The sequence below is a fragment of the Phyllostomus hastatus genome, unplaced genomic scaffold (genome assembly GCF_019186645.2).
Source record: "Phyllostomus hastatus isolate PE091 unplaced genomic scaffold, TTU_PhHast_1.1 phas_scaffold_501, whole genome shotgun sequence".
Taxonomy (NCBI): domain Eukaryota; kingdom Metazoa; phylum Chordata; class Mammalia; order Chiroptera; family Phyllostomidae; genus Phyllostomus; species Phyllostomus hastatus.
In genome coordinates this window covers 72,289,325-72,316,388 of record NW_025334033.1, presented here as the reverse complement: position 1 = coordinate 72,316,388, position 27,064 = coordinate 72,289,325, and the positions used below count along the sequence as shown (strand labels likewise).

The 27,064-nt window shown below is 71.9% G+C and overlaps 1 protein-coding gene across 3 annotated transcripts; it reads right to left on the bottom strand.

The window, feature by feature from the left end:
- Window positions 1-1,096: 1,096 nt before the first annotated feature.
- MTA1 (metastasis associated 1) lies at window positions 1,097-23,423 on the bottom strand. 3 transcript variants are annotated; one of them, XM_045822894.1, is made up of 22 exons: window positions 23,341-23,423; window positions 22,909-22,980; window positions 15,496-15,563; window positions 12,868-12,961; window positions 11,700-11,750; window positions 11,485-11,611; window positions 11,352-11,415; window positions 9,716-9,833; window positions 8,080-8,182; window positions 7,755-7,854; window positions 7,431-7,619; window positions 6,442-6,516; window positions 6,291-6,349; window positions 5,885-6,000; window positions 5,525-5,676; window positions 5,244-5,433; window positions 5,051-5,140; window positions 4,017-4,169; window positions 3,837-3,872; window positions 1,634-1,665; window positions 1,392-1,543; window positions 1,097-1,312 (listed from the first exon to the last, which is right to left on the bottom strand). In XM_045822894.1, the coding sequence occupies exons 2-22, from the start codon at window positions 22,934-22,936 to the stop codon at window positions 1,162-1,164; spliced, it is 2,148 nt and encodes a 715-aa protein (XP_045678850.1). In that variant the 5' UTR covers window positions 22,937-22,980; window positions 23,341-23,423; the 3' UTR covers window positions 1,097-1,161. The 3 variants fall into 3 exon arrangements, with proteins under 3 accessions (XP_045678850.1, XP_045678851.1, XP_045678852.1); XM_045822895.1 differs by lacking the exon at window positions 22,909-22,980 and having other exon boundaries at window positions 23,341-23,406; XM_045822896.1 differs by lacking the exons at window positions 1,097-1,312; window positions 1,392-1,543; window positions 1,634-1,665; window positions 3,837-3,872; window positions 23,341-23,423 and having other exon boundaries at window positions 4,032-4,169; window positions 5,525-5,629; window positions 22,909-23,105.
- Between the last annotated feature and the right edge of the window lie 3,641 nt (window positions 23,424-27,064).

The following is a 27,064-nucleotide window of genomic DNA, read 5'->3' as shown; positions in this document are numbered from 1 at the left end:
CAGCACCTGTCCGAGGGCCTGCAAGGGTGGGTGCGAGGGAATGTCTGAGGTAGAGTTTCCGAGAACAGGCTTGCTGAAATCTGAGCAAATTCTCACGCAGAAACTCCACACCTGCTGGGGTTGCCCCCAGCCCTGTGGCTCTGGACGGAAGCCCTGGACAGCTGGAGCACAGCTCTGCCAGGAGGCCAGTGAGCCAGCCACCCCGGCTGTAATGGCTGCCCCATGGGAGGGGGAGCCATGTGGTCATGGGGACTGGGGCCCTGGCCACGTCCTGGCCACCCCGACCTCAGACACAGTGTCAGCTCCACCCGGTGAGGGCCCTGCGACTCATCGGCCCTCTTCTTGCCCCCCGGGAGGGTGGCAGGCAAGGGGCCAGGCCCTGAAGGAGCCAGCTGTGTGGGCAGAGGGGAGGGGCAGCAGGACCCCAGCCCGGCAGCCAGGACGGCCATAGGCCACACTGCTCACCACAGGCTCCCTGGGGGGGCCGTCTGCCTGAGGTGGACACTGGCCTGGAGCCACCCATCCAACACCCCCTGGACCCACCCTGGCCAGCAAGCCCAAGCCTGGCTTGCTGTCCATCCTTGCTGGCTCCTCCAAGGTGCTGGGGGCAGGGGGCCTCCAGCTTTGACACGGAGAAAGAGGAACAAAAGACACGAGAAGGTCTAATTGGTTTTTTCTTTTTATGAGATTTTTTTCTTTGTTTTTTTTTAATATGAAAATTACTTGAAAAGACGAGGGGCCGACCCCACCAGGCAGCGCGGCCGGCAGCTGGCCGCGCCGGCCCTAACATTCCAGGTGTGAGTTACAGAGAGTAAGTTCATCTACAAAAAAAGTAATAAAAATAAAATTTAAAATGGCACCTTCAACGGAACACAACAGAACTTCCAGCCAGCCCAAGGGCCCGCAGGGCGGCGCGGTCCCTGGGCGGCTCCTCACTCCGCTCCGGCCAGAAAAGTAACACAAAGCTAAGAGCAGCTCCTGGGCTCTCCCGGAATAAGTTAACCGTGCTTTTCCCCACGCGCGGCCCAGGGAGCAGCTTCTCTGCAGGTGGAGGTGGGAGGGCACTACCAAAACCAGGCGGGCGGGCGGGCGGGCGGACAGGCGGGCGGGCGGGCGGGGGCTGGTCTGTGGTCGGAGCGGCCTGGGGCGGCGGCGGCAGGCCTAGTCCTCGATGACGATGGGCTCGTCGTTGACCGGCGCGGGCGGGGGGGGCCGCAGCGGCAGGGCCTGGCTCTGGCGCAGGGCGATGGGCTTGTAGGGCCGGCGGGCAGCTCGCTTGGTCTCCGAGGACGAGAGCAGCTTGCGGACCTTCCTGTGAGGGCAGAGCGGCCCCCGAGTGACGAGGACAGGGCCGCCCGGGGCCCACCCCCACGCCCGGCCGGGGGCCCCACCTGGTCTCCTCGGTGGCCATGTAAAACACGTCGTCAGGGGCGTCGATCCAGTTCATCCTGCGCCGCTTGACGGGGGGCAGGGAGCCCCCGCGCAGGAGGCGCACTTTGGTGGGGTGCGGCTTCCCGTTGAGCAGGAGGCTCCGGCTTGGTCCCTGGGCGGGAGGACGCGTGAGGGGGCCGCCCCCACCGGCCGCTGCTGGGCCCCTTCCAGGCGCCCACGGGGGCTGTCCCCTCCCACTCACCATGTGCCTGGTCTGTCCGTGGTTCGCCAACCCTGACAAGGAGGGAGAGGGGGCGTGAGGCCCAGCGTGCTCTGCGCCCTCGCGCTGCCGAGGGCCCTGGAGGCAGGCAGCCCCCCGCTGCATCCCCCACCCAGGCGAAGTGTGGGGGATGAGCCTCAGCGGCCTTTGGTCCGGCCCGGCCCGGCCCGGCCTGGCCCCCCGGCCCTATAGCTCCCGGGGCTCTGCGGGCCACCAGGTGCAGACCCCGCAGCTCGCTCGCACCCGCGGGCCCGCGCTGCTGGCTCGGCCCAGACAGACGAAGCCCCGCGAGCCCGGGGCCAGACCTGGCCCCGAGCTGCTGCAGATGCCACGGCACCAGAGCGCCCCTCACAGGTGGCCCCTCCTTGGCCAGGACGGCTCAGACCCGGAGGTCAGCTGCCCGCGCTGACCCTGGGGCTGGGGACCTGGAGCCTCAAGCCTCTGCCTGGAGTCAGGCCGCTGCCCCAGGTCACAGTCCCCCACCCTGCCCGGCCACCTGCAGGGGCACCCGAGGGCACCAGCTCCCACACGCACGCCGGGCGAGGACCTGGGCAGAAAAACAAAAGCGAGCCCCAGGCCAACAGTGCCTCCCTCTGCCTGGGTGTGCAAGTGGGTGAGCGTGCAAACATGGCTCTCCACCACGTGTCGGCCGCCCCGCTGGCCTCCAGGGCCCCTCTCCCCAGACGTGCCCCTCGGCTGAGGTGCAGCCGTGTCCCTCACCGGCAAACCCCCTTCTAACCGGCGGTGCCTCTTGGGCGCAGGGGCCACAGCGCTACTTACCCAGGTAAGTGCCTACCAGAGCGACGGGCCGCAGAGAGAAGAAAACACACGCTCAGTGTCAGAACGAGCTCGTGCCCGCGGGGGGCCGGGGAGGCGGGGGCCGTGAGGCGCGTGGGCAGTGAGCTAAGGCCCCAGGTTGGGTCAGCCCCGCTCCCCGCTCAGGGCCAACGTGCCCGACGGGCGTCAGCAGAGAACCACCCCAAGTCTAGCAAACCCCACAAAAGCATGTGGACCTCACCCACCTTGCTTATTAACGGCTTTTCACTAAGAGAACCCGAAGCCCAGGGTGCCTGGCGACAGGCCCCTGACCACACCTGCAGGCATCGCTGGGGGTCTGGCAGGCAGGGCCAGCCCTGCCACGGGGACAAGGTGCCAGGCAGCCCCCACGATGAGGCCACAGGGTGCCGGGGGGCTGGGGCTGGTGAGAGGGTGGAACCCAGAACCGGAGCTGCTGGTGACCCCACAGGACACTCCCAGACCCAGCAGAGACAGTGCGCGCCCAAGGGACAGGGCTGGCGGGATGGCCACCCTGGGGGCTGCCTCCTCCCGGCCCCCTAGCCCACCCATGCTGTCTGGCCCATGAGGCTGGGGCGCCCCCAAGCCCCGATCCCGAGGGGCTGGAAGGAGCTCAGACCACGTTCGCCACGTCCTCTCTTTCCGTTTGGCTCCCCGCGCGCCCCACCCGGCTCCCGCTGCAGGCCGACTGCGGTGCTGGGGCCTCCGGGTCTGGCCAAGCCCCCCGGGGCAGGGGCCTCTCCCGGCTGCAGCCTGGAGCTGCCCCCCAGCCCTCTGGTGCCCCTCCCCCAACTAAGGGGGGAAAGCAGGGCCCTGGGCCAGCGGGCGGGACTTTGGAGCACCTGGGCCACTGACCGCCCCAACAACTGGTGGTGGTGGGAGGGGTCTCTTGGTGGCGTCACCTCCCCGCTCCCCAGGCTTCAGTCCCCTCCCTCCAAGGGTGACGCAACCCCAGGGCCACCGGGGCCGGGCAACCTCCAGCAGCCCCGCCCACCCAGCCCCTCCCCAGGCAGGGCGCACGCAAGCTGCAGGCACAGCACAGGTGGCCCTGAGAGCAGAGGCTGAGGGCATGCGGGCGGCCACAGCGCGATGGCAGGCAGCACAGGCGGGCGGCCAGGGCACCAGGGCCACCGAGTGAGGACAGTCCGCTGACCAGGCGCCAGGTCAGGAAGGCGGGACGGCCCAGGCGCCAGAGGCTCTGGGCCAGGAGACAGCACTCGGGCAGCTGTGGCCCACGGGAGGGGGGCACTTGGCTCTCTGCCCAGTGACAAACGGGCTGGGGGGGTGCGCCTGGCCGGTGGACCGCCCCACGGACGTGGCCTGAGCCGCCCGCCACGCACGCGCGCGAGCACAGACACGCAGCTCCGCACAGCGGCCGCCCCGGCCTTACCCCTACTGGGCATCAAGAGGCGCTTCTTCATGTTGCCTGGCAGCGCCCGACGGCAGGAGAGAGAGGGAGAGAGGACACGGTCAGCGGGCGCCCTGGGGCCGCGGGGACCGGGCCGGGCGCCCTGGGGCCGCGGGCCGAGGCTGCGGCGTCCGCCCCCCCCCCCGCCCCCGCGGGGCTCACCGTCCGTGCCGTTGTGCTGCTCGTAGCTCCTCTTGCCCAGGATGGTGGGCGAGCCGTTGTTGATGACGGGCGCCGGGCGGGCGGGCGTCAGGCTGCCGAGCACGCCGGACCCGCTCTTCGCCGGCTCCGGCTTGGGGGGGCGGGGGTGGGTCTCTGTGGGGAGGCACACGGGCGGGCACTTGAAAGGGGCAGGTCAGCAGGGAGTCCCGTGCCCACCCCGGCCATGGGCGGCCCCTGCCCGTGACCCCCAGGCAGGGCAGCCACGCCCACGCCCAGCGCCCAGGCCGGTCCCGCGGCTCGGCCCCAGCCAGCCGGCCGGGTCGCCGTGCAGACGAGAGCCCGCAGACTCCGGGCGCAGGCACACAAACCCGCAGGCCCATCAGAGGCCTCCGTGTCCCGGCCACCGGAGCTGATGGCAGAGGGCTGGCCACCGGCCAGAGGCTGAATTAGCAGTCTGGCAGGCTGGGCCGGGGCGTGCCCCACACCGAGGCACAGGCTCCCTCTGCTGAGGCCACTGGCGGCTCTTGGGGACCACGGGCCACCTCCTCCCACAGGACAGGCGGACGACGGCCTCAGGACCAAGACCCCCGGCAGCAAATGATGCCAGAGCCACGTGCATCCGAGGAGGGCACACTTAGCTCACCGCTCTGGAATGTCCTGCACGGAGGGAAAGGCACCTCCGCACTGGAGGGGCTGACTCACGAGCCCGCCCGAGCCCAGCCAAGCGGCGGGCCCCGCCCCGTCCCGCCCGAGGCCCCCGCCGGCCACCAGGGGTGGGCTGAGCGGGACCACTGGGGTGCTCAGGGTCCCCGAGAGACGGAGTGGCCGTGCCCAGCTCACACCCTGGCCCGCAGACACCGCGGAGCAGGCGTGCAGGGCAGCAGGTGGGCGGGGAGCCCGGCCGGGCACCTTGGAGGCTCCGCCCTGAGGGGAAGCAGGGATGGGGACGCGGGCAGGCGGGCGGGCGGGCGGGGGGCCAGGGGACGGCCCCCCCGCGGCGGGCACCACACTCTGCGGGGACGGGGCAGGCTCACCAAGATACCGCAGCACGGCCTCCAGGGGCTTCCGCACGGCCTGCTTCAGCACCAGCGGGCTCTGCGAGGCTTCCGGCAGCCGGGCCGTGCCTGCGGGACCACGCAGTGTGGGTGCCACGCGGGAGGGGGCTGGAGCCCACGCGCCTCCCCTCCGGGGGCCGGGGCGGGGCCCCGGGGCGGGGCAGACACTCACACTCGGCCTTGATGGCCGCGCTGTTGATGGGCAGGTAGGGGTGCCTGGCGGCGTGCCAGGGCCGCAAGATCTCTCGGCACAGGCGCCGGGCGATCCGCGTGAGCTTGGTGGTGTGCAGGTAGAAGGCCTGTCTGGTCTTCATGGCGAACTTGGGGCTCCCGCTGCTCCGGGCTGGGATGCCGTGGGGGCTCTGCGGAAGGGGGCGCGCCGCCCCGACACAGCGCCATGACCGTGGGCCGGGCCGTCAGGCCGCGCGCGGAGGGGGGGAGGCGCGCACTTACCATGTTGCTGCGGTTGGGTCCCGGCCTCTCTCCATCTAACCGGGTTGGCATTTTCAAGCCACCGTATTTCTTCCAATATGTCCAACAAGACGCGCAGAGGCGACACTGCATGTTAGGGGGACCCCAAGAATACCACTGGTAAGACTGGGTGGCTACGGACAACAAAGTTGGAGACAGACGGGTCCTTAAGCAGAACCAGCGACGGCGGAGAGCACCACACCGCCCGCCCCCGTCCCGAGTCCCGAGAGGAGGGCTTCCCGGGCAGCGTGCAGCCCCCGCCCCCAGGCCGGGCTCCGGGACGGCGGGGCGCCCACCGCTGCGGGCTGGGCGAGCCCCGGGGGCCGGGCGGCGGGCACTTACTGTAGCAGCTCTCGCAGGCCCGGCCGGCCCCGGGGCTCTGGCCTGGCGCCCCTGCGCCATTCACCACGCCCGCCTTGGCGCTGCTGACGCTGATCTGGTTCGGGTTGGGCTTGTTACTTGGGTGGGGGAGAGAGGGGGCGTCACTGGAGGGCCGAGGCGGGGGCGGGCGGCCCCTGGGGAGGCAGGGCTGCGGCGGGCCGCCTCCCCTCACATCCGGGAAGAGGCTCCACGGGGGTCTGAGCCCGGTCCGCGCCCAGCTCCGTCTGCCGGCGCTCGGCAAGGCTCCGAGTGGAGCCCGGCCGGCCCTGGTGCCTCCGGGGCAGCCCGGGGAGAGCCGGGCTCCCCCACCAGGGCGTCCTGGGCCCACCCAGCCCCGGGACAGCAGGGTGGCCGGGGCGGCACTTACTAGTTGGGAATATAAACTTGCTTTAACTTGCTCTCTGCTTCAGCTGCTTTCAAGCGTTTCTTGAAAGAAAACAGAATGACGGAGAGGTCAGCAGGCGACCGGGGAGGGGTGCTCTGTGGGAAGGGGCGCCGGCCCGGGGCGGGGGGCCCACCTGCTGCACGTATCTGTCGGTGGTCTTCCACATGTAGTAGTACTCGATGATGCTGGTGAGGGACTTCCAGGGCAGCTGGGGGGAGAGGGGGGGCGCTTCAGGGGGGCCGCACCCCTCTGGGGGACCCTGCGTTTCTGAACTCACTTCCCCTCTGGGCCCGAGGCCCCCCTTCCGCCACCGCCTGCTCAGGGGACGCAGGGCTGCCCGCAGCCCAGGCACCACTGCCCGCATGCGGGCCCACGTCCCGGTGGTCAAGCACGCGGTGTCCTCACCGGCGTGCTTTCCACACACCACGCCCTGCTCCCGAGCTCCGGCGCGCACCCTCAGAGGGGCCGTCCCTAAGCGGTCAGGGCCCCCCAGCACGGACGCCGGGCCCCTCAGGGACACCCGGTGCCCTGGGCCCCCTGTGCCGCCTCAGGACCCAGAAGCGGGACCACACAGGACACGCGAGTCCTGCGCTGCCGCCTCCGCTCGCTCCGCTCCAGGCCCCGCTCGCTCGGCTCAGGCTTCCCGCGGGTTCCCGGAGCGGCCGCCCCACAGGGGCCGCCCACCACCTCGGCGGCCAGGGCACGCCCGCCGCACGCTGCCCTCTCCGGGCCCTGGCCCCTGGCGCTTCTGTGCCCTCGGCAGTGCCCTCTGCCCTCCCCTCTGGGTGCTTCTCGGACGGCCGCCAGCCACCGCTGGGAGGGCGCTCCCCTCCGAGGGCGGCAGCCCGTCCGCCTCGGCTCCTCTCCCCGTCCCGGGAGGCTCAGCGTCACAGGGACACCAGGGGGTGGGCACCCTGCAGGCGCAGGCCCTCCCCGCCCTCCGTCCCCTTGGACGGTCGCTCCCGAGGAGCACAGGTCAAGGGCACGGCGAGGGGGGTCCGCTGGCCGCAGCTAACGACACAGGGAACCCGGCCCCAAGGTGCGCGGGGCTGTGAGCGCCGGCGAGGGCCTGCGGAGGGAGAGCCTCCGAGGGAGGGGGCACGCAGGGCCGCGGGGACTCACGAAGTCCTGCTGGATGTCCGTGAAGTCCTTCCCGTACTTCTCCAGGGCCTCCTCGAAGAGGCTGGCCTCCGAGGCCGACCACTCCTCCATCTCGTCCCGGCAGAGCACGGGCCCGCCCTGCGGCACCAGGGCCGAGATGGCCTTGGCCACGTCGTACACGCTCTTGTGCAGGGTGTCCATGGCGTGGAACTGCGGCGAGACCCGCGGCGTCACCAGGCCTCCCCGCGCCTGCCCTGCCCACCCGGGCCAGGTCTGGGCTGCGCGGGGACTCGGGAGCACTGCTCCGGCGGGAAACCAGGTGAGTCCTGGGGGCAGGCCACTCACCAGGGTGATGTCCCTGGAGGCGGCCGCGGCGCTCATGTGCAGGCTGGGCTGCCGGACGGAGCTGCTGCAGTCGAGGGCCCGTGCGAAGGTGCCCACGGAGCTGTGGGCGGGAAACGTGCTGTCCACTGGGGCCGGCCGGCGGGCGGGCGGGCGAGGGGGGGCGGGGGCAGGAGCGCACCCCACGGACCGGAGTGGCCCCGGGCACCAGGGACAGGGACTGAGCAGCAGCAACTCAGCCCGGCCTGGGGGGGGGGGGGGCGTGGGGGGGTGGCGTCGCAGGCAGCACAGACCCGCGGCCCTGCGGGGGCCGGGCAGCCGCACTCACCGGGCCACCACGAGGAACTGGTCGATCTGCTTGTCCGTGAGGGGGTTGTGTGCCTCCCACACCTTGGTCTCCAGTTTGGCCTGATCGCGGCCATCTTCCTCGCCTGCGAGGAGGAGACGGCCGGTGAGGCCAGCAAGGCTGCAAGGAGACACGCAGCCTCCAGCCTCGGCTTCGGAGCCCCGGGTCTGCCTGAGCCGAGGCCCCGCGGGGGACGGCCTGGCCACGCTGGGTGAGGCCATGAGCGAGCGGAGGCCACACAGGACGCAAAGGCACGCGCGTGAGCACGGAGGGGGCCTCGCTGCCACGGTGTGGCCTCCCTGCCAGCCCGGCAGGGCACCTCGTCCTCTGCCCGACCAGACCAGGGGACCCCCCCGCCCGCAGATGGTGAACCACCCACCAGGGACGGGCGTGTGTAGGTGAGGGTGTGCGTGTAGGCGGGTGCATGTGTGTGCCCGTGAGTGTGCAGGGGTGTGTGTGAGGAAGGCACGTGTGGAAGTGTGTGTGTGGAAGTGTGCAGGGGGCAGGACAGACGGAGACGAGACGCCGCGCCCACTGAGGGGACGGCAGGCCGCCGAGAAGGGCAGCGGTCCTCACGAAGGTCGCGCAGAGCAGAGGCGACCGTGACGGCGGAGTGCAGGGAAGAGCTGGGGCGGGGGGGTGGCAGGCAGCCCTGCCCGGTCGTCCTGCACAGACGCACAGGGCGTGCCCGCCGGACACTGCACAGCTAAGACTTGGCAGAGGGAGGGGGGCGCTAAGGCCACCCAGCGTGAGCTCATCCTGAGGCCCCGGGCAGGCGGGGGACGCCGAGGCCCACGAGGACAGCCATGGCGGCGCATTGGGCAGAGAGCGCGCCCCCCACACGCAAGGACGCAGGACCCAGGCTGGGACCCGCTGCACAGCGCAGCACGGCTCCAAGGGGCCTGTAGCTGCGGGCTGCCCACCCCGAGGTCAGCCACGGTCCTACTTATCACCAACGGGAAAACGCTCTTTTGCACAAATGGCCCGAGAGGCGACAGTGACCACGCGGCAGCAGCCGCAGCGGCGGTCTTCAGACACAGAGAAACGGAGGAGCCGCGTCGCAGGCCGTGCCGCGCAGGCGGCTGCAGGGAGGTGGCGTTCACGGCGGGGGTGGGGTGGGGGGGCCTGGTACCCGTGGCGGCCCCGGTGGCCCGCACCTGCACGGCCCCTCAGGGAGGCCAGGGCGCCGGCGGTCCCAGTGTGGCCGCCCCCTTCAGTGACTCGCGACATAGCCTCGTCCCAGGCACCCCCAGGAGGGGGCCCACAGAGCACCCCGGCCACAGCCGTCGCACGGAGAGTGGCTTCACCGCCCACAGCCACGCACTGGCTGAGGCCAGACCACGGCCTCTGCTCCCCGAGGCCCTGCATTCCTGTCTGCGCTGCTTGTGGGGGGCGGGCGGGCTGAGGAGAGGCCAGGCCCACCCACGACCCCAGGCTGCTGCGGGCCTGGGGGCGGGCAGGGAGCCCCAGGGACGGACCGCGACCCCCGGAGAAGGGGTCGGCAGGACGGACAGATGCACGTGTTTTAGACACAGAAGAACTTCAGCGAAAGCAGCCCCACGTGTGGGGGCCTGGGGCCACCAGCTGTCCCCCCAGAGCCGCTGGCCGGCGGCCCTACCTTCCTTCAGCAGGTCCGTGATGTCCGCCTGGTACCGGTTCCCCACACGGATCTCCCCCTTGTCGGCCAGCAGCGTCTTCTGCTGGGGGTCGTAGACCAGGGAGTAGAAGAAGAAGTCCTGCAACACGGCGTGGGGGCGCGTCAGCGCAGTGCCCGGGGCCCCGCCGCGCACCTGCGGGTGACCGCGGGAGGACAGGGCGGGGAAGGGCAGCTCGGACCACAGCCACGGGCTCGGGGCCGACGCCGGGCCTGCCGACGCCCAGCCCTGAACGGCAGCGTGTCCATCAGCAGCGGCACTTTGGGACGTTTACAAAAGCGTTTAGTAGCAACCAAAATCTTGAAACATGTAGGAATTAATCTGACAGGTTCTGGGCATGTCCACCGAGAAAGACGACGGTGGTGTTCCTGCGGTTGTCACAGGAGACGTACACAAGTCGGGCCGTGGAATGTTCTGGATGCAGTGCCCAGAGCACGGGGTGCACTGGCCAGCCCACCCCCACCTCAGCGCCTCCCCACCCGCCCGCAGCGCTGCTGCGCGGCGACGCCCTGGCTCCCGACACCAGGGCACCCTCGCTTCTCCTGCGTCCTCCCTGGCGGCCCCTCCAGGCCCCACCCGAGGGCTCATTTCCCTCGATTCCCCAGGCCCTCGGTGTCTCCCTCGTGCCCTCCAGGGGCTGGGCTGTCCCGTGGTCCAAGCCCCGTGCGGACGGCCTGTCTCGACCCAGGCGGGGACAGCACCGCAGCGACCCCAGACCAGGGTGGCCCGGCCCTGTAGACGGAAGGGAGGCTGCCCGGAGCCAGGGCCTCAGCACCTGTTTTCTCGCTGTGCAGGAGCCCGTGGGCCCCCACCCGGGACACACGCAGGACCCCCAGAGCAGAGCACGGCCACGTACACGTGGACACAGCACAGCGCCTGCCCGCTGGCCAGAGCCGGGGGCTTCACGGCAGCCTTTCCACTCACGAGTGTTTCTCTGCGTCACTCAGGGGTCTTTCTGAACCACCGACCGTGACCCCCACTCCCCAGGGGCTGACCCCTGGGGTCCGAGGGCCCGTGCCCAGCAACTCCCTGGGTGAAGAGGGGCCCCAGCCGCTCCCTGGCCGCCTGCCAGGCCTGCTCCTCGGGACTCACTTCAGGCGCTGCCCCCTGCTGGCGGCTTTCCAGACCCCTGACCCGAGGTCAGGCCTCAGTGCAGCTGCCACCGCGCCGCCCCCCGGCTCCTGTCATCATCCCATCTGTAGCCAGGCCACACACCGTGTCCCAGGGGACCCCAGGCAGCTGGCCGTGGGGTGGGCAGATGTGCCCCTGACACCGTGGCTGGCTGTCCAGTGAGCCCCAGCACAGACCCGCCAGGCCTCAGCACACACACAGCCCGCTGGCCGCCTGCTCCCCAGGAATGTATGTGCCGGCCATCTGGGGACACGGCCGGGGCCGGGGGTGGGCGGCACCCCGAGACGCACGGGCCCCCAGCCCCCAGGGCAAGCCACAGCGCCACCGAGGTCCTGGTCACCATCTCGCCGAGACCAGTGTCCCAGCCTGGACCCGGGGGCAGGGGGTCGGCGAGGGGAAGGGTCTGGGCCCACAGGGCCCGGGAGGACCCCCAGACCAGCAGGACGCCCGCCCCCAGCCGGCCCTCACCTCCCGCTCCAGGTAGGACTTGAGCGACTCCGTCTCGTTGAGCAGAGTGACGCTGCACTTCCCTCTGCAAGAGACGCGCACAGTCAGGGCAGGGGCGAGGGGCGCCCCCCACCGCCCGCCCGCCCCCAGCTACCTGATGTGGGTGGCGGGCAGCGACTCCAGCTGCCGGGAGAGGAACAGCTCACGGTGCCGCAGCTGGTGCTTGAGCTTCTCAGGCAGGTCGACCACCTCGGGGTTCTCCATCTCCTCCTCGACCTCCCCTGGGGGCCACGGGCGCCGTCAGCCGGGCCTCGCCCCACGGCCTGGCCAGAACCCGGCCCCCCCCCCCCCCCGCAGGAGCGCCCTTACCTTCCTCCCCATTGTCGGCCCCGGGTCCGGTTTTGTAGCAGACGGACAGGGCTGGAGGACAGACGGGCCGGGTGGCGGGTCAGCGCTGCCCCGGGGGGCCCGGGGAGTGGGGGCGGCCAGCCCCACTGCGGCGAGGGCAGCCCCAGCACACAAGGCTGCTGGGCGGGCGCAGCACGGGGTACGCCAGGGCAGGGGCACGCAGAGCACAGCCACCCTGGGACGCCGCACCCTCCCGGCTCCGGGCATGTCCTGGGGCGCCGCCAGCCACACAGGTAACCCCCCGCCCGCCCCCTGCCCCAGGTCCCAAAGCTGGGGTTACAGAGCAGGGGGCCTTCAGCGGCAGGTCCCCGACTGGCAGCCCTCTGCTGCCCCCCTGTGGGAGCTGTGGGGAGTCGCCGAGGCCCCAGACCCAGCCTGCCCTAGGGCGGGGCGGGGGAAGGCTGGGCACAGCAGCCCGCGTGCCCGCGCTGCCGGTGGCCTGTCCTCCCTGCTGACTCCCAGGAGCCCTACGAGCACTCCCAGTCCGGGGATGTCACCAGCGTCCAAACACCAGCCCCAGGGACGGTCCCCGTGGGCAGAGCCGGCCCCCGACGCAGGCCCACTGCGGCTCCCAGGCCCTCACCGGAGGAAGGGCCTAGGGAGCAGGGTCCCAGCTGTACCTCCGAGGTGGCCCCTGTGCCCACCCCAGGGCCAGGAGAGTCAGGGACGCCCCCCGACGAACTCACGACAAGAGTCCAGGCTGCATGGCCGGGGTGGGCCTGCCATCGAGCATCCGGGGGCCAGGAAAAGCCCCACTCCACGCCCACGCTCCTCCGACGCGGACTGGAGCCCCGGACCCCGGGTCTCCCGGGCACGTGGGAACCTCCCCACGAAGCACCACCGACCCACCCCTGCCCAAGCCAGGGCCCCGCCCTCCCTGCCGTACCCAGGAGATGGCCCGTCGGGGTTTCAAGTCTCAAAATCAATCACATCGGGGAAAAGACCGGAGGCAGCGACAGTCCCCGACCCCTCCGGTGACGAGCACACACCAGGACCGCGCCCCAGAGAAGGGGGCGCAGAGACTCGTGGCCTGGCCCGGGCCGCCGCCCCGCGCCGGGGGCTGAGGCTGCACGAGGGGGAGGCCACCCCCCGGGGCTGAGGGCTGGTCCCGGGGCTGGGGGGGACTCACTGGCGTGCTTGTCGGCCAGGGCGATGAGGGTGCTGGAGATGTCCCGCCTCCGGTAGAAGCACACCACCTTGGCCTCCACGTTCCCGTTGGCCGTCTGCAGCAGCGAGGGCAGGTCACCCGGGCCCCGGGGCGGGCGCTCGCAGACCCCCGAGTCCCCAGGGCCGCGCCCCTCCCTCCCGTAGACCCCGGCCTCCTTGCCGTCCGGGGCACTGGGGCTTCCCCGTGCCCCACCCTTAGTGCTTCGTGGGGCCAGGACCTGGCCGACCCGAGTTCAGCCAAAGCGGCTCTGCCTTCGCCGGGGCAGCCGCCCACCTTGGCGGCGCCTGGAGGCGCGACTCCAGCACCAAACCCAGGCGGCGGGCGGGCGGGCAGAGACGGGCTGGGGGCCTGAGAGCCAGCCCAGGTGGGGCCCGGCACGCGGAGCCCAGGGGGCACGGGAGGGCCAGGGCCGGCGGCCGAGGGGCTCCACCTTGCGGGGCGAGGGCGGACACCGCCGCAGTGTTAGGTCTGCCCCCGGCTGCCATCCACCCTTCGGGCCGTCGGAGCCCCTGCCGGAGGCCCCGCACCTAGCAGAGCCCGTGGGGTGCGGGCGACCCGCTCTCGGCTGCGTGGCGCCCAGCACATCCCGCTGTCCCCAGCTGCGGCCCAGCCACACCACCTGCGTGTTCCCGCCCGTCCACAGCTCTGACAGCCCGGCCTGTGCCCGGCTCCTGGGACCCAGGAGGCCCTGGACTTCGGAACCTGCCCAGGAGCCTGTGGCCTCAGCCCTCATGGGCTGCTCAGACCGTGTCCCCACGCTGGGGCTCCCAGGGGCCCCTGGTGCGGAGCTGGGGCAGCTGCAGGGCCTCTAGTCTGCTTCCTGAGCCCCCGGGGAGCCGGAGCCAGGGCTGCAGCGCCCACAGGGCCGGGCCCGGGGACCTTCCCACGGCAAGGCTGGGAGGGGTTCTGAGTGGGGAGCCGGGTGCCACCCCCCCCTTCTGCCTCTCGTCTTCTGCCTCGCTGCTCTGAGGCTCCCGCGCCCGCCTCCCACCGCTGACCGACCTCCTGTAGGCGGCAGGGCCCTGTGACACCCGCGCCTCGGGGGCTGCCCGCCCACCTGTGCGCTGTTCCGGAACTCCCCCAGCAGCACCACCAGGGAGGGCCCCCCCCACCGTGGGGCCCCCCAGCTGCAGGGGCGGGGCTGGCCTGGCCCCAGCTCACGCCTCGCCGCCACACGGCAGCCCCATCCGCCCCCGCCCCCCACCCCCTGGGGCCTGTCCTGTGCCCCCACTTGATCCTCTGGTTCTCACGCCCCAGCCCCTCTTCCTCTCCAAACTGCAGCTGTCCCTAGTCTGGTAAAGACTGAACCTCCCACGGTGACAACGGAATCGCAACCCCCGCTCAACCACAGCTCCAAGGAGAGACCTCGGCCACCCCTCTGAAGGCCCACAGCCCGGGGGGCTGGGGGCCTGCTGGGCCCCCACCCGCCAGCAGCAGGCCGGCAGCACAGCAGGCCAGGCCCGAGGACAGGTGGGTCCTCTGAGGACCGCAACGGGTCCAGTCACTAGGTTTCCCTGAAGAAACCTCGTTTCAAAGTCATTTCCAACTTGCAGAAAAGGGCCAGGAGCCCGGCGCCCCTGCTCCTGGTGCGCGGAGGCCCTGCAGGTCCTCGGGCCCCGTGTCTGACGCGGCCTCACAGCCGAGACCTGTGGGAGCCCCGGGGCCTGCGTCTCTTGGGGCGCAATCTGAGGGGGCGAGCCACACCCTGGGCCCCCGTCCTGACGGCTTGTCCCCTTTCCCAGAACCCCTACAGGTGGTGCTGGCGCCCCCACCCCAGTCTCGCCTGCTCCCCGCGCTTCCGCCCCGGTGGCAGGAAGCACCAGGCCCTTCTCTCTGCCGAGGCTCCACCGTGACCTGCAGAGCTGCTCCCGGCCCCGGGCCTCCGAGTCCCAGGGCGCCCGGCCGGCTCCTCGCGGGCGCGAGGGGGCTGTCTGTCTCTGCTTCGGCTCAGACACCAGCTCCTCCTCCGGCCCGTGCCAACGACCTTCCAGGGTAGAGGCTGCCCCGGGCTGGTCCTGCCCCTGGGCACCTGGCCACCCCCTGCCGTCCCCCTGCCGTCCCGAGCCCTGTCCTGCTCTGAAGAGACTCAGAGGCAGGTGCCTGCCCTGCCCTTCTGCCCTGCAGACGCCGCCCGGGGCCGTGGGGCCGGAAGACGGTGAGCGGCTCTGGGCAGAGCGTGCCGCGGGCGGCGAGGCGGGAAGCCCACGGCCCCTGCGCCCGAGTGGGCCGAGGGGAGCAGGGGCCCAGGCGCTGGGTGTGGCGGCTTCTGCGGGCTGCTCGCTGGTCCGGGAACTGTCCAGCCCAGACCCTGGCCCCAGGCCCGGCCCCCTCGGGCCTGCGGAACACGCCCCTCGAGCATGGCTGCCAGGCACCAGGTCTGGGCAGGTGACCCTGGGGATGCAGCCCCCCAAACGAGCAGACAGCGGCCAGCCCGCACCCCCCAAGGTCCCCTGCAAGACGGCACCGAGGCCGGTGGCCTGCTCGTCTCCTCTGTGACGGTGGCCCCGGGGCGGAGCCACAGGAAAGCCCCCCCCAGGGCCGGCCCGCACACACCCACGCCCACACGCACGCCCCCTGCACACGCACTACCTTGTTGAGCTCCTCGATCCTGCGGATCAGGTACGGGTTGCTGGAGGAGTTCTCGAAGTAGACGTAGTCTGCAAACAGGCAGAGAGCGCGTCACACGGCGGCCACGGCCACAGTCTCCCGCCGCCCGGGGGCGCCCTCAGACCTGGCACGGGAGGGCAGGGCGGTGGAGTCCGCACTGCCCGGGGGGGGGGGGAGAGGGGGCAGACACACGGGCAGAGGCCAGCAGCCCTCCCAGCCCGAGTCCCGTCCCCCCGGGAGCTCGCCACCCCCTTCAGGGACAGTGGGGGGCCGGGTGGGAGGGGCAGCCCCAGGTGCCACCACACCAGCCCGGAGACCACAGGACTGTGCTCCGGCTGCCGGACCCCCACCTCCAGCCATGCAGCCCCACCTCCCGTGCCCCCCCCCGCCCCCTTCTCCAGAAAGAAAGCCGGTGAGTGGAAACCAGGAGCACTGCCCGTCGGACCGACCCCCAGCCCCGGAAAGGCTGGCCCCCCCAGACAGGCCACACAGCTCTCTGCCGCTCACAGGCCCCGCCCGGGGACGCTCAGGGCCCCTCGAGGCCAGCCTGGCCGCCTGGCCAGCCCCGCCCCTCGCCGACCTGGGAAGGCGGCTCAGCAAGAGGCGCGCCTGAGCCGGCACCTGGTTAGAGACTCGATGCGGCCCAAGCACCGACACCGGGCGCCAACCTGGCGACCTGCACCGAGAACTGGAAATGCCACAGGACCCGGCCCAGTCCGGCCCGCACGGCAGGTCCCAGCCGGGCTGCCCGGACCCGGTGGAGGGGCCCCTGCCGTTGACACGCACCTGCACGCACGAGCCTCACCTGCGGGGACGCACCTGTGGGCACGCACCTGCGGGGCTCAGCGGGACCAGCAGGGGCCCCGGCCCCGAGGTCGCAGCCAGTGCAACGGCGACGTGGGAACCCAGACGCTGTGGACTCACGGACACCCCACGGCCCGCCGACGCGGAGCAGCCAGGTCCACAGAGAGGTTTCCAGGAGGACGTCTCGGACCCCGCGGGGCAGTCCACCACCCTCAGAATGACCACTCACACGGGCCCCGAGCTGGGAACAAGCCCACGGCCCCCACAGGCGGGGACCCAGACCAGCGGCCCCTGCAGGCCGGCTGCAGGGGGGGCGAGTCCAGAACCAGGACGCAGCACGGGCGCAGACAGGTGGCAGCGAGCAGGCCGGGACGGCGGGGAGAAGCCACGGCGACCGACGCTGGGACCACCAGGACACAGGCGGACCCCACTGCCCCCAGGTGGCGCGGGCACAAGAGACGGCCACGGCCACCAAACCCGACGACCGGGATGGACTGTCGCTCCACAGACAGCGACGGCCCGAGCTCCCCAGGAAGAGCCCGTGGGCCCCCCCACCACCGCCCAGGGGGACACTGCACAAACGGCGCCTCGGCTTCTGCGGGGACGGGCCCCAGAGCCAGGGGCGTGGCACACAGGCCCCGACTTCTCTGTGCGCCGGGCTCCTCAGGGAGCAGGGGCTGCCCAGCCCGGGAACCCCCTCCACTGAGCTCAGACACGCCCCAGGCAGGAGGGCCCGACAGCCCCACTGCGCGCCTGTGGGAACTCAGGCGTGTCACTCGGCGGGAAACTCGGGTGCCGCCCCCAGGCCCCACGTCTGCGCAGCGAGAGGGCGAGGCCTCCGCGCGAGCACTGGGCACGCTCGCAGGGCCCGGAGCCGCACCCAGAGACGCGCATCCACCCCGCAGACGAGCCGCTGGGGAGGGGAGGCCCGGGCGCCGCCCACCCCAGAGCCCGAGCCGGGGGCGAGACCCGCAGCCGTGGGGCCAGCACAGCACGCCCCCAGCTGCGGGAACCCCCCCCCCGACACCCCTGCCCCGAAACCCCCAGCCCCGACTCGGCACCACCGGACACACCACCGGATGTGCTCCCCCATCTTCCCGGCACGGCTCTGCGCGCGGAGGACGGACACCGGCCTGCGGGCCCCGACTCTGACTGAGGACGCGGACGACCTGCGTCCAAGGTTTCTCCCGCGGCGTCACGAGGGGCAGCCCGGCCCCCCGACCACTCAGGCCCTGGACGGGGCCCAGGGGATGGCAGTGCACTGGGGACGCAGGTCCTGCCCTCGTCCGAGTCCGGTGCCCACCCCTGGGGGCCTGCAGCGGCGGCCGGCTCCCCCCAAAGGGCTCCTCGGGCCTCGGCGGGCCCCACTCGGGCAGTGCTGACCCCGCAGGCCCTCTTGTCCGAAACGCACGGGCACTCAGCCTCGCAGACACCGCCCAGGGCCGGCTGCCCACCCCGCCGTCCCCAACCAGGATGCCGCTCCTCCCTCGGCGCGGGCGGCCCTGGGGCTGCGCCCGCGTGGGGCACCACGCCATTGTTGGCCACCGGCAGGGACGCGGGGCTCGGACGCTGTGCCTGCCACCCCTGCGCCCAGTTCCGTGACGGTCCGCCGGAAGGAGACACCGTCTGCGTGTCCCTTCTGACCGCTCTCCACTCGCGGACCAGGAACACGGGGGCGGCGCCCCCGGGCAGGGAGAGCGCAGCCTGCAAACTGCCGCGGACACGCGGCGTGGGTGGCGGGATGACCACAGGCACACACCCTGAGGCCGCGGTCCGCCCGGCTCCTCACACGCAGACCGCCTGCCCGCCCGCCCGCCCGCGGGTCATGGACTGGACAGTGAGGCCCGAGAGAGCTGGACGCCGCACCCTGCGCGGCCCCGGGGCGGGCACGCTGCACAGACACACAAAGTGCAAGTCACAAAAGTCTGTGAGGCGCACGCGGAAAGGGGGGCTGGCCCCCAGAACGGAAAACCAGCCCCCAGGGCTCGGCAAGGAGGAGGCCGCCCCGGGGCCCCGGGCCGGCGAGGACTTGAGGTGGGGGGGTCCTCGCGCTCGCTGTGGGGGGGCCAGCCGAGCGGTCGCTGTGGACAGCAGCGCGGGGTTTCCTCGGGAAGTCAAAGGTGGATCTGCCTTGGGATCCGGCGATTCTTTCCCGGTCTTTCTCCAAAGAAACCCCACAACACTTTCCAAGGAAGACCCTTTACTCCGTGTTCACTGCAGCGCCACTCACGATCCCCGGACCCCGGTGCCCGCCGGGAGACGCGGGCGGGAGAGGGCGCGCAGTGGGTCTGCATAGTGGACGGGCACAGCGTGCGGAGGAGGGGGTCCTGCCGCCAGCGAGGCGTGGACGGGCGCAGGGGGTGCGTGGAGCCGACAGCACCAGCCCCGGGAACCAGCCCGACGTCAGCGCCCACACAGACGCAGAGTGTCGGCCGCAGGGCGGTGCGGCTGGGGGCCCGGGCGCCGGGGCAGGACAGAGGGGCAGGCGGAGGCCAGTCCCAGGGACGGGAAGCCCAGCCCAGGGGAGGGCCACCCCTTTCGTGGCTGCGAGTGGTGTTGGGGGCAGGGCAGAGAGGGGGGCCACCGTGTGGAGCATGTGAGGGTCCCCCCGCGGTGCCCCTGAGGCCAATGAGAGAGGACACTGTGGACTGTGAAGAAGAAGAAAAGGAGAAAAATCCGGTTTTGAAAACTGGGCAGGAGACCCGTGCGGACGCCTGACCGAGGACCCCAGGACGACAAACAGCGGCAGCCGAGGGCCCGCCAGGCTGGGTGGCCGCGGCCGCTCTGCCGGGAAACCGCCACCAAGTTCCAGCCTGAGGACCCGCTGCCGGGGCCGCGAGGCCGCCTGTCCCCGCAGGGCAGGGCCGGGAGCACGGTGTCCCTGCCGGCTTCGCCCCGCTGCGGCCCTCGCGGGGCTCTGGCCAGGACGGCCCATGGGTGGCCCCCACAGGACCCGGGCGTGCCGCAGTCGTGGCCCCCCCCCCCCGCTTCCCCCCACCGGAACGGGGCGTGGCTGCCCGTGGGTGTGAGCCCCAGGCCACGGCACCGTCCCACTGGACGTCCCGACTCTGCCGACCAAACTGGGTCGCGTCCAGGTGCAGACTCCGCCCCCAGGACGAGGAGCCGGCGGGGCGGGGGGGGCCCCACACTCAGTGCCGGCCTGATCCCCAGGGGGTGTCTGAGTGACCTTCTCTACAAGGGAGGGTGCGGAAGCCCAGAGTGGGGGGGATTACACCCTCTATGGCACTGGCACTTCACCCCCCGGTCTCAGAAGCCTGCTACTCGCCGAGCAGCTCTGAACGGGGGAGCCGAGCCCCTTTAGAAGGGGTACCTCCCAAGTGAGGCTGGTGGGGACCCCTGAGCCAGGCTGGCCGCAGGGCCGGTCCAACAAGGAGGAATAAGGCCGCTTTGGCCCGAGACACCTGGGCCCGCAGGGGGTCCTGGCGAGTGCGGGACGAGCAGGTGGTCTCCTGCGGGCACCCAAGGGGCCCAGCCCCCACAGTCCCCTCCAGGCCCTCCCCAAGGGCCACACCCGACGGGGATGGCTGCACCAGCCTGGGCACCCCCAGCCCAGGTCCCAGCAACTGTGAGGACAAGGCAGCACCCCGGCCCCCCCACGCAGGGACCCCAGGAGCCCCAGGAGGCTGTCCACGGCCACCAGACGCAGGCACCGCCACCCTGCAGACCGACAGGCATGGGCAGGCCCCAGGGTTCAGGGAGCAGAAGCCTGGGCAGGCCGTCCCCCCCGGGAGTCCACATCCCCGCGGGCCCGGCCTGCCTGAACGGGGGCCGTGGGGGGCACCCCCCAGGGAGTGCGTGTGCACACACACAGGGGTGCCCGGACCCTCAGGCGTCCCGCAGACAAACGTCTCACCTGGCCCAAAGTTTCAAACAGACGAACGAAACGAAAGCAGCGTCTGTGACGCGGGGCAGCGAACCGGTGCTGTCGTGAGAGCGGCAGGGCACCGCTCGCCTCCAGGAACCCACCCCAGCCGCCCCCGCTGGCCGCCCAGCACCGGGGTGGTCCCGTCACTCTTCAACGTGAGATCTCAGAACGGCAAACTGTCCGAGGGCACGGGCCTCGACTTCTCGCCGCGGGAGAAGAGAACACCCAGAGGAAACGACTGCAGCCTGCCGGGGACAGAGACGCCCCGGACAGGGATGGGCGGCGGCAGCCAGGGGCACCGGCACCTCCGCATCTGGCGCACAGCCGCCCAGGGCAGCAGCCTGCCGGGGGCCCGGGAGCAGGGGTCATGGACCCTGCCCCCCTGGTCCAGGCCTCACCCGCCCACCACACTCCCAGCCGCCCCGGCCAGGAGGCCCCTGCCCCCTCCCAGGCTGACCCACTCCCCACAGCGGGTCAGCAGGCACAGGCTGCAGCCACGCCCGTGCCGCCCCGCCCACCTCCCAGGTAACTCCGACTCCTGCTGGGGACAGCCGGGCCTCAGAGGACCCCGTACCGCATCCCAGACAGCCTCACGCTAACGCGGTTTGTCCCAAGTTCAAGCTTAGCTGGTGTCCTTGCTTTCCTTTCACAGCCGGCACCTTCGGAAATGGCCCTGCTCTTAGGGTCCCAAGAAGAGACAGTGGAGGGGTCCCTGCAATGCTCCCCCAGGCGCCAGTCCGCTCAGGAACACAGGGACCCGTCTTCCAGATGCCCCCTCTCCAAGCAAGCTGCACCTCAACCGCCCAAGGTGCCCACCAGCCCTGCCAGGACCCCGGAGCGCAGCCTCAGGCGACGCAGGTTCCCGCCCAGAAGCCAGGGCTGAGGGCAGCTCCTCCCACAGGAACGGACAGGGAGTCCCCAGCGGAGTCTGGGGTGGCCCCTGCAGAGCCCTCCCTGGAAGCAAGGGAGGGGGCTCCTCAGAGGAGGGACCTGCAGGCCTGCCGCCAGCTGGGCCACCCCTGGAGACCCTTGTCCTCACCAGGGGAAACTGAGGCATAGGGAGGTCTGGGGGCAACCAGGCCCCTGCCCAGCTCTTAGCCAGACAGACCTGGGGGCCCAGGGCCACAGCCCAGCTGAGTGCTGCCCTGCAGAAGCCCCACCCCATGCAGCTTAGCGCCCCCCCTGCCCCCGATCCACTGCTCCCTGGGGCTCTGCGTCCCCTCCGGGAGCTGGCAACCATTCCTGCTGGGGGGGGCGGGGAATGCAGGGTGAGACCACCTGCGACAGAGGCTTCTGGCTGGTGACCCCGAGGGGGGCTGCAGGGTCCTGTCACCTGTCAGCAGAAGCCACTGGGCCTCCCACCAGACGTGAGAGGATCTGCACTGCACAGAGGGGGTCCTAGGGGTGCACAGGGCACAGCATCAGAGGGGTGGCTGCTGCACAGGGAGAAGCCCCAAGGGACAGCAGTTGGGGTGGGCACCGAGGAAGTCGGGTCAGCCCCTGGGGGCCCAATCAGCTGGGACGGCCTTCCCTGGAGTGTGACAAGGAGACATCCCTGAGGTGGGGAACAGGCCCCTGCACTGCTGCCTGCTCCCCATGTGTCCACCAGGACCTGCTGCTAAGTGGGGTGCAGGCCCCCATTCCAGCGCCAGCTGAGCCCGAGGGGGCGGTGACAGCCGCAGGTGCCACGCTGACCCTATTCACAGATAGGGCCTAATCACAGAGCAGGTGCGGCTGGAGGGAGACTGCCCAGGACCCCCCAGGGAGCAGAGGTGACCAGGCGAGTGGCTGGAGCTGTTTGCCCCCAGACACGCTCCTGCCGACAGTAAGCACGTGGGGGCGGCAAGGGTGGCCCACCACTCTGTGGAGCAAGGGAGGACCCACTCGGAGCCCCTACGCACCAAGTGGAGCAAGGCCCGGAACCCGTGTCCCGGGCCCCAGCCGGCTCAGCACACCCGCACCGGGGCGCAGAGGGCAGCGGGCTGCAGGCCTTTCCCGAACCCCTGCAAAGCGCCTCCCCACCGGGCCGGGGCACCCGGAAGCAGTCAAAGTTTGGGGTGCCTTTAGAGCCTGTGGCCGAGGACCCGGAGGGGACCCCTGGGGAGGCTCTCAGCACGCGCCAGCAGCAGCTCCGCGTCTCCGGGCTGTGGGGAGGAGACGGCCCCGACCGGGGGCTCCCACCGTGAGGGGCCCCCAGACGCAGGCACGCCGCCAGCTCTGCCGGCCCGGGTGGGGACCCCCGGCCCCGAGACTCCCGCTCCCAAGGGGACCGCCAGCACTCCGCGCGGCCACGTGCTCCAGCTGACGAAGGGGGCTCGGCCCGGTCCGGCCCAGGCCCAGGCCCGCGCGCGCGCCCAGGCCCGAAGGATGCTCCGGCCTCGGCTGCGGCGCCTCCCAGGCCCCCGGGCCACGCAGGCGCCCCAACAGGTGGGCAGAGCGCCGCTCCCCGGCCCGGCTCGGCCAGCCCACCGGGGCGGTTGGGGTCGGGGTCCGAGCGGGGGTGGCGGGCCCGGGTGGGGGAGGGGCGGCGGGGGCGCCGCGCGGGCGGTGGGGGAGGGGCGGCGCGGGCCGGGCGCGGCGGGGCGGGGACGGCGCCCCGGGCGGTTCGGGAGCGCGGCCCGGGGCGGGGTGGGGACGGCGGTGGGGGCCCGGGAAGGGGCCGGGGCGCGGGCTGCGGGGCCCGGGGCCGGCGGGCGCGGCCTTACCTCCGACCCTGTACATGTTGGCGGCCATGTCCGGCGGCGGGCGGCGGGCCGCGGGCGCGGGCGGCGGGCGGCCTGGAAAATGGAGGCGCGGGCGCGGGCGGGGGCGCGGGCGCGGCGGGCGGGCGGTTTAAAGGGGCCGCAGCCTCCCCCGCCGCCGCCGAGGCCGCGCAGGGACCGAGGCCGCGGGCGGGCGGGAGAGGAAGAGGAGGAGCGGCGCCGGCGGGGGAGGGGCCTCTGCGCTGCCGTTACCGCCGCCGCTCGCCCCCTCCCTCCCGCCGCCTTCGGGCAGGTCCCGCCCCTCCCCCGCCGGCCTCCTCCCGCCCTGCCCGTTGGGTCCGTCCCCAGCCGCACGCTCCGGGGGACCCCGGGGGAGCCTCCCGCCGACCCCAGGGGACTCCTGGCACCCCCAGCGCCCCTGCCCGCCTCACGCACCCTCCTCGCCACCCCCGGGCCTCCCGCCCGGCTCTCGCAACACCAGCCGCTCCTGGGGGACCTCCCGGCCCACGGCTCTGTCCTAGGCCGCCCTCCCCCGGCCCCGGCCCTTGCCTGCCCCTCGCAGCCCTGCCCCGCTCCCGCCCTGGGACCGCCCCATCCCACCTCCCGGCGGGCGGCCTCCGGCTGGTGGCCCGAGGGGCAGGCTGCGGGCGGCGGCGGCGCCTTCGCTGCCCTCCCGAAGGGCCGCTGAGACTGGGAGTCCAGCAGGCCGGGCGACCCAGACCCGGGGGGTTGGGGTGACGGGGATGCCATGCCCAGAGGACAGGGCGCCTGGGGGGCGCCTATGTGGTGAGGCACCTGCTGCTCTTCCCGCCCCATCAAATGTGGTGTGGAGCCCCTGTGGGAGCGGGCGGTTGCCCCAGGTCCCAGGAGAGTCCAGTCCACGTGGAGCTGCCAAGACCAGGGGTCCCCACGCACCAGGGGAGAAAGCTCGAGGCCGAGGGGGTGGTGTCCCGGCCACTGTGAGGCGCGGGGTTGGGGTGTTGGGGCTCCAGGAAACTGGTCTGAGCAAAACCCGGGGTACCACCCTGCCTGCTCAGATGGAGCAGGCCTGTGGCCGGAGCAGGGGACGACGTCCAGTTGGGGGACAGCAGTGGGACCTGCAGCGCAGCATCCAGGGGGTGGAGCTCAGGGACGGCCCACAGCTGAGGGCAGGGTGCTTCATGCGGGGGCCTCAGCTGTGCTGGTGGAAGCCAGGAGGGGTCCAAGGAGGGCAGTGAGGGCACTACCTCTCAGGACCTCGGGGGGGGGCAGGCGGTGGGGAGGCTCGAGGTGGGGGGACCACAGTTGTGGAGGGAGGGAGTAGGTGGCGGGAGCTGAGGGATGGGAGAAGGCAGGTGATATTCCAGAGGGGGGTGGAATGCGCCCCTCCCTCCCACGGCCTGTCCTCGCTTCCACCAGTGTCTCCTTGGAAAGCAAACGCGCCCGTCGAGTCTTCTACCAGCAGCCCCCCCCCCCCCCCCGCAACCAGAGAGTCAGGACTCCCGACACCCACCCAGGCGGCTGCTGGGCACCAGGGAGAGCCCATGACTCCCTGCCTCACGGAGCCCTGCTCTGCCACCCCACCCCTGACCCCCCCAAGACAGGAGAGGCCCCCGACCCTGCACGGGCACTGGAGACCCTTGAGCCCACCCCCTGGTGGGAACAGAAGCCCACCGTTCCCGCTACCTCTGGCAAGGCAGGCAGTCAAGGCTGCTCTCAGTCGGGGGTCAGGGTCAGGGTCTGAGGGAGGCCACCTGCATTCCAAGCCTTCCCGTGAGAGAGAAGATGCCCCCGCAAAGCAGAGCAGCACCAGCCCCGCCCCCCGAGGGCTGCCCCGTGGGCTGCCCCCCGGGCCCCTCCAGAGGAGCCAGGGGCTGCTCGAGTGGCTGTGCCTGTCACTGCCCCGGAGCCAAGGCGGCCAGCGCGTGGAGGCGCCGCAGAAAGGCCACAGAAAGACCCGTCGTCCACTTGGCAGCAGAGCGGACAGGCTCTGGTCAGAACGGGGACCAGCGGTGAGGGCCCAACTGCACCCAGGGGCCGACCGCAGGGGGCAGCCCCGCAGAGGACCCTGCGGGGAGCAGGGGCTGGGGGCGTCCATTGGACCCGCGCCCGGAACGCGGAGCTCAGCCACTGGAGGACAAGTCACAGCGCTGGAGCGAGATGCCGGCCAGGAGACAGCTCCTCAGAGCCACCCTGCAGCCAGGTGACTTCTGGAGGGGGGGGGCAGGAGGCCGGTCGCACGGGCCAAGCTGGAGGTCGTTCTGGGGGAGACAGAGCTGTGGCACCTCCCTGGACTGCGGTCGCAGGCTCCGCGTGAACTTGGGGCACTGGGCAGGTGCGGGGTGGGGGAGGAGGGCAGGGTGCACGGCCTGTTGTGCCCTGCCAGGGCCCTCCTGGGGATCCTGGTGGCAGACCGTGGGGAGAAGTCAGGATGCTGTGGAGGAGGCCCAGAGGCCACATTGCTGTGCAGGGACGGGGAGACACAGAGCTGGAGCAGGGCCCAGAGAAGGGCTCCGGCACCCTGCAGGGGAGCTCCCGGGGCTCACCGCAGCCTGCACGTGAAAGGCCGCGCCGCAAGCCAGCGAGACCCGCGTCCCGGGGGTGAGGATGTGGCAGCTCCCAGAAGGAGCGCGTCGCAAACGAGGACCAAGTGCCGGGCTGTCCCTGGGGTCCTGGGCGCCGTCCCAGCCAAGCGTCCTGGCCAGCAGGAAGGCCCCCAGAAGACAGGGCCCACCGAGAAATAAAGTTCTTTAAAAAAGCAAAAGCCGACCTTGAATGAAGCCACTGAGGATGCAGCCACCACAGGCTCTGGGGCCCAGTACGGGGATGAGCTGGCGCCCGTTTTTGGGGCCCGGGGGCTCAGGAGGGAAGGACACAGCAGCCTCTGCCGCTGCGACTCTGTGCGGGGCTCACGGCCGCTCGGCCGACGCCGTCTCCCACTGAGGGACGCCTGTCCCTGTGTGGTTCCCCCCGGTGACCTTCGGAGAGCCTTTCCAGCGGGGGGCAAGGAAGCGTGCACCTCGCTTCAGCGACCCCGTTTTCCCTGGGCAGCCACCCTGGTGTGTGAGCAGCAGCCCCCCCACCCCCACCCCCACCCTGTCCCCACTCGGGCCTCGGACACATGCGCGTGGCCCTCACCTGACGCCGGCAGAGGCCCCTCGGTCAGCCGCCTTCCTCAGGCTCCCTTGTCGGCTGCAGAAGAGCGAGTGTCCTTGCAGAGCCAGAGCAGCCATGTATTTCGGGGGACACTGAGGGGCCGTGGCTGTCCCCGGGGCCGGGCCGAGGGCCCCCTCCCTGCCTGGGTATCTGGAGCGGCCTCTGACCCCTGCTCCACACCAGCCTGATGCCCAGGCACAGACGGGTTCCAGGGCATGTGGGCGGCCACATGGCCAGCCTGGGAGCCCACGCCCGGGAGACTGTCCTCCCTGCCGCCGGGGCACCCTGATGCCCATGCCCCAGGGGACCCTGTGGGGCCCAGGGAGGCACATTAGGCTCCTGGAGCTGGGGGAGACCTGCCTGGTGGGGGAGCAGACGTGAGGGGAGAGAAGGAGAGGGGGGGATGCGTGGCCACAGCAGGCAGCGGGCGCTGCCGGCGGGGGCCAGGGTGTGTTAGCCAGGCAGGTGCTGCCTGGCCGGTCTGCTGGGTGGGCCCTTCTCTCAGCCGGCCCCCAGGCCTTAGACGCTCCTCTCTCCCAGGGGCTCCCAGCAGGGGCGCCGCTGACATTCGGGGTCTGGTCATCTCAGTTGTGGGGGGGCATCCAGTGCTCTGGGATGCTGAGCGGCACACGTGGCCTCTCCCTGACCAATCAGAGCCCCCAGGGAGGGCACGGTTCCCGCCCCCAGACCTGTGGCTGCACTGGGTCACGTGGGGAGCAGGTGAGGCCCCTGTCCCAGGTGACCCTGTGGACCCCATGGCCGCGTGGTCCCTGAACGGAAGAGGCGGCGGAAGACAGGTGTGACGGTGGAGGGAGGCCAGGGGGCACTGGGCTGCCCACTGGGGAGATGGAGGTGGGGGGCTACCAGCCAAGGGACGTGGGCAGCGTCCAGAGGCGGAGGAGGCCAGGAACGGACGGACGGAAGGTCCCCTGCAGCCTCCAGAAAGGAGCCAGGCCCCCTCACACCCCGGCTGCAGCCGGGCGAGGCCTGTCTCGGACTCTGCGTGACTCGCAGCTAATGACGG

Excerpts from the sequence above, each read along its gene's own strand:
- MTA1 (XM_045822894.1), bottom strand. The coding sequence starts at position 22,936 with ATGGCCGCCAACATGTACAGGGTCGGAG. Across the intron at positions 11,751-12,867 it reads CCTGGCCGACAAGCACGCCA|CCCTGTCCGTCTGCTACAAA; the intron begins GTGAGTCCCCCC and ends TCTGTCCTCCAG. Across the intron at positions 4,170-5,050 it reads GGCCGTGCTGCGGTATCTTG|AGACCCACCCCCGCCCCCCC; the intron begins GTGAGCCTGCCC and ends GCCTCCCCACAG.